The sequence below is a fragment of the Galeopterus variegatus genome, unplaced genomic scaffold (genome assembly GCF_000696425.1).
Source record: "Galeopterus variegatus unplaced genomic scaffold, G_variegatus-3.0.2 Scaffold1889, whole genome shotgun sequence".
NCBI lineage: Eukaryota > Metazoa > Chordata > Mammalia > Dermoptera > Cynocephalidae > Galeopterus > Galeopterus variegatus.
The window spans coordinates 335,289-339,099 of record NW_007728000.1 but is presented as its reverse complement, the minus strand read 5'-3'; the positions used below and the strand labels follow the sequence as shown (position 1 = coordinate 339,099).

The following is a 3,811-nucleotide window of genomic DNA, read 5'->3' as shown; positions in this document are numbered from 1 at the left end:
ACGGAAAAAAAAAAAAAAAAAAAAAAAAAAAAAAAAAGATAAAAGTTTAAAATATAAACTTTATTTCTCAACATAAGCTCCATCAAATTCAAGATATTTCTGTAAGCAATAAGAGCCATTTAGTCCATTCCTAAAGAACTGAGAGTCTGGGGAATTTAACCATGCCAATGTAGTCTTTTCGATATTATTAACTGAAGAAAAATGGATGCCCTTTAAAGATTTTTTAAGATTAGGAAAGAAAAAGAAGTCAGAGGAGCCAAATCAGGATTGTAATGATTTCCCATAGAAACTCTCACAATATTGCCCTTGTTTGTTGAGAAGTGAGCAGGAGCATAGCTGTCGTGGTGAAACTCTCTGGTGAAGCTTTCCTGGGTGTTTTTCTGCTAAAGCATTGGCTAACTTTTTCCAAACACTGTCATAATAAGCAGATGTTATTGTTCTTTGGCTCTCCAGAAAGCCAACACGCAAAATGCCTTGAGCGTCCTAAAAACTTGTTGCCATGAACTTTAATTTTGGCCAGATCACTTCCACCTCTTGGTAGCCAATGTTTTTTTTTAATGCTTTTTCTTCAGGATTGTATTGGTAAAGCCAAGTTTCATCTCCTGTTACAATTCTTCAAAGAAATGCTCAGGATCTTGATCCTACTTGTTTAAAATTTCCATTGAAAGCTCTGCTCTTTTCTGCAGCTGATCCGGGTGCAACAGTTTTGGCACCCATTGAGTTGAACGTTTGCTCAACTGTAACTTTTCAGTGAGAATTGTGTAAGCTGAACCAATTGAGATGTGTGTGGTGTTGGCTATTGTTTCTGTTGTTAATTGTTGGTCTTCTTCAATTAGGGCACGAACAAGATTAATTTTTTCCTCGCAGATTGATGTGGGTGGTCTGCCGCTACGGGCTTCATCTTCAACACTGCCTCGTCCCTTCTTAAAACGAGTTATCCATTTGTAAACTGCTGATTTCTTTGGGGCACTGTCCCCATAAACTTTTCTTAAAGCATCAATGATTTCACCATTCTTCCACCCAAGCTTCACCATAAACTTGATGTTTGTTCTTGCTTCAATTTTAGCAGAATTCACGTTGCTCTGATAGGGGCTCTTTTCAGACTGATGTCTTATCCTTCTTAGTGCCTCAAACGAGATCCTGTTCAGACATGTTATAACAAGTTAGTGCGAGTTTACTTTGGTGCAAAAAATTTTTGAAATCCATGCATAGTCTTTTCATAATACGCATTTTCCATGAACTTTTTGAAGACCCCTCATATAGTAACTGTGAGTAACTGCATAAAGTACAAACTTTGATGCTAATCCCCAAATCAGTATGTAACTAACAGATGAGCATATCTGGATAATGGTTCACGAAGACGGCAAAGTATGTAGTTAGGCTGTTCTGGTTTCCCAGTGATAAACCTACATACGATTTCATAAAAATGGAAGACTGTAAGACAAAACTGGCCAACAAAGATAAAAATGCAACAAAAAACCCCAAAAGTGATATTGCTAGAAGTGAAATTAGAAAATTGATCCAACAAACAGATGGAAGGATGAAGCCTAGGCTTGTACAAAGCTATGGTATGAACCAAACTGAAAAAGTCCAATGAATATAAAAAAGGTAAAGTCACTTCAATATCATCTTTTAGTAAAAAGTGCACTAGGAAAAGAAAGCCACCTATGGCAAAAACAGAGTATTTACTTTTATTTTTGATTGAAGACAGTAATAAAAAAACCCACAATCATTCAAGGCCAAAGTGTTGAAGTTAGTTACAACATTGAAAGAAAATGGTAATTACAAGGAAAATGAAGAAAAACCTTTTACTGCCAGTGAAGGCTGGTTTCATCATTTCAGAAGTCAGCCTGAATATGACTGATGTTAAGCTAACCAGTGTAGCTGCCAGCTCAGAGAAAGATGCTGCTGTGAAATCTGCACCCACAGCCCAAGCAGTAGTGAAGGGAAGTGATTTTGATGAAAAGCATGAAGATGTCCCTGGAAGTGATGATGCTGGCAAAAACCTTCATGTCAAAGGAACTCTTGGAGATATTTCATAGCATTGAAAGTGCAAAGGATAAAATGTTGGAAGTAGATCCAATCATAGAAAGAAGTATGACAGTTTGCCAGGGCTTAGAAAGATTCTTGCTCTGTATTATAAGTTATACAATGAGAAGAAGGCAAGCACTATTCCAATCACTCTTGTGTTTCTAATGTTTTCAATTTTGGTGCGTTAAGTAAATATCAGTTTCAAATTTTTTCATTTCTGTCTATATTAGAACAGTAAGACAGTTTTTACTATCTTCACAAACATTTTTAAAGGTCACAGAATAACTATAATCTTTCCCACTGATTATTACAATCACTTTGCACAGTTTCAGCTTGCATGGCCATTTTCACATTCCTGCACTAATGTACAATGGGAAAACTGCAAGTATCCCTACATTAAAGTCTTGGTCCCTGTTCTTTCTTCTTCCTGACACATTCTGACATTAGGGAGCACGTGGCTTACTACTCTTTCATGCTCTTTAAATCTCTCCTCAGAGAATCCCTTCTGTAAATCATCACTTCTTCCTCCCATTACTTTTTATTCCCTTTATGCTATTTCTTTTTCTTCATATATTTATTACTTCTCTATGCCCAGTAGAAAGTAAGCTTAAAGAGAACAGACATTTTGTGTCTACTTTAGTTACTGCTATATATCCCCAGATGCTAAAATGATACCTGGCACAAACAAGATACTTATTATTTTTTTCTTGAATGAAGTTTTATAAATAAGTATATCTCAATATACTAACATGCTAACCTATTAACTGATATAATAAGTAAAAAGCCCAAGATGTAAAACAATCTAATCAGGGGAAAAAAAAAAGGCCCTGTTTTTAATAATGTATCAATCTGTATACATGTGTACGTAGAAAAAGATGTGGAAAGACAATTATCAAAACTGTTACCAATCAATATTATTCTGGGGGATGGGACTGGCAAGGTGGGTGGGAAACAGGACAATGATTTTCACTTTACACTTTAAATATTTTTATATTGTCTGATTACTTTTTCCAAAATAATATTACTTTTTGGAATTAAGAAAGTAAAGAATAAAGAAAAAGCATGCATTAACTATTGCTATGACTCCATTTTTGATACCAGTCACAACTGGGTATTTACTATGAGGTAAGCTCTGTTTTAAGTGCTTTAAATGCATCATTTCATTTAAATACACAGGAATCCTACAAGGGAGATGTTATAAGTATGCCCACTACATAAATAATGCAAGTTGGAGTCAGAGAAGGTAAGAAATGTACCCAGGTCAGGCAGCTAAAAAGTGCATATAAAATGTTGAACACAGGAAAATTATGTGAAACTGGTCACACTTGCTAGATCTTCCCTCTGCCAAGATGTGTAATTGAAAACAAGAGTGATAAGAACATTTATGTGCTCACCCTGCAGGCCTAGGTGACCCGGATGTACTCCGCACAGAGCTCTCCACTCGAGGACTAGCCACTTCAGGAGGCTGAGGAGGAATGAGGGTTTTCCGAACTGCCATTCTGAAAGAAACAAGAGATAAACCCGGAAAATAGCAGTCCGAGGGCATTAAAGGATAAGAAATACAAGACATACATTTGCCAGGCATACCTATGGTAAAATAAAAGCACTACATTAACTAAGTATTTTTTTTTTTTGTCTTTTTCCGTGTCCGGCAATGGATCGCAACCCTCAGTGTTGCCCCCGCACCGGACCGGGACCGGCAACGGAATCGCAACCCCTGGCGTTGCTCCCGTGCCTCGCTCAGCCAGTGAGCAGGAACCGGTCCGCATGTGGGATCCGA

General features: G+C 37.1%; 1 protein-coding gene across 5 annotated transcripts in view; it reads right to left on the bottom strand.

The window, feature by feature from the left end:
• Positions 1-3,811, bottom strand: part of SAP130 (Sin3A-associated protein, 130kDa) — a 77,321-nt gene that overhangs the window by 27,696 nt on the left and 45,814 nt on the right. For 4 of the 5 annotated variants that reach the window (XM_008579459.1, XM_008579457.1, XM_008579458.1 and 1 more), the window contains exon 15: positions 3,426-3,530. The exons of the other annotated variant lie outside the window; for it this stretch is intronic. In XM_008579459.1, coding sequence (XP_008577681.1) covers positions 3,426-3,530 — 105 coding nt within the window. The remainder of the gene's footprint in view (positions 1-3,425; positions 3,531-3,811) is intronic. 5 annotated transcript variants of the gene reach the window in all.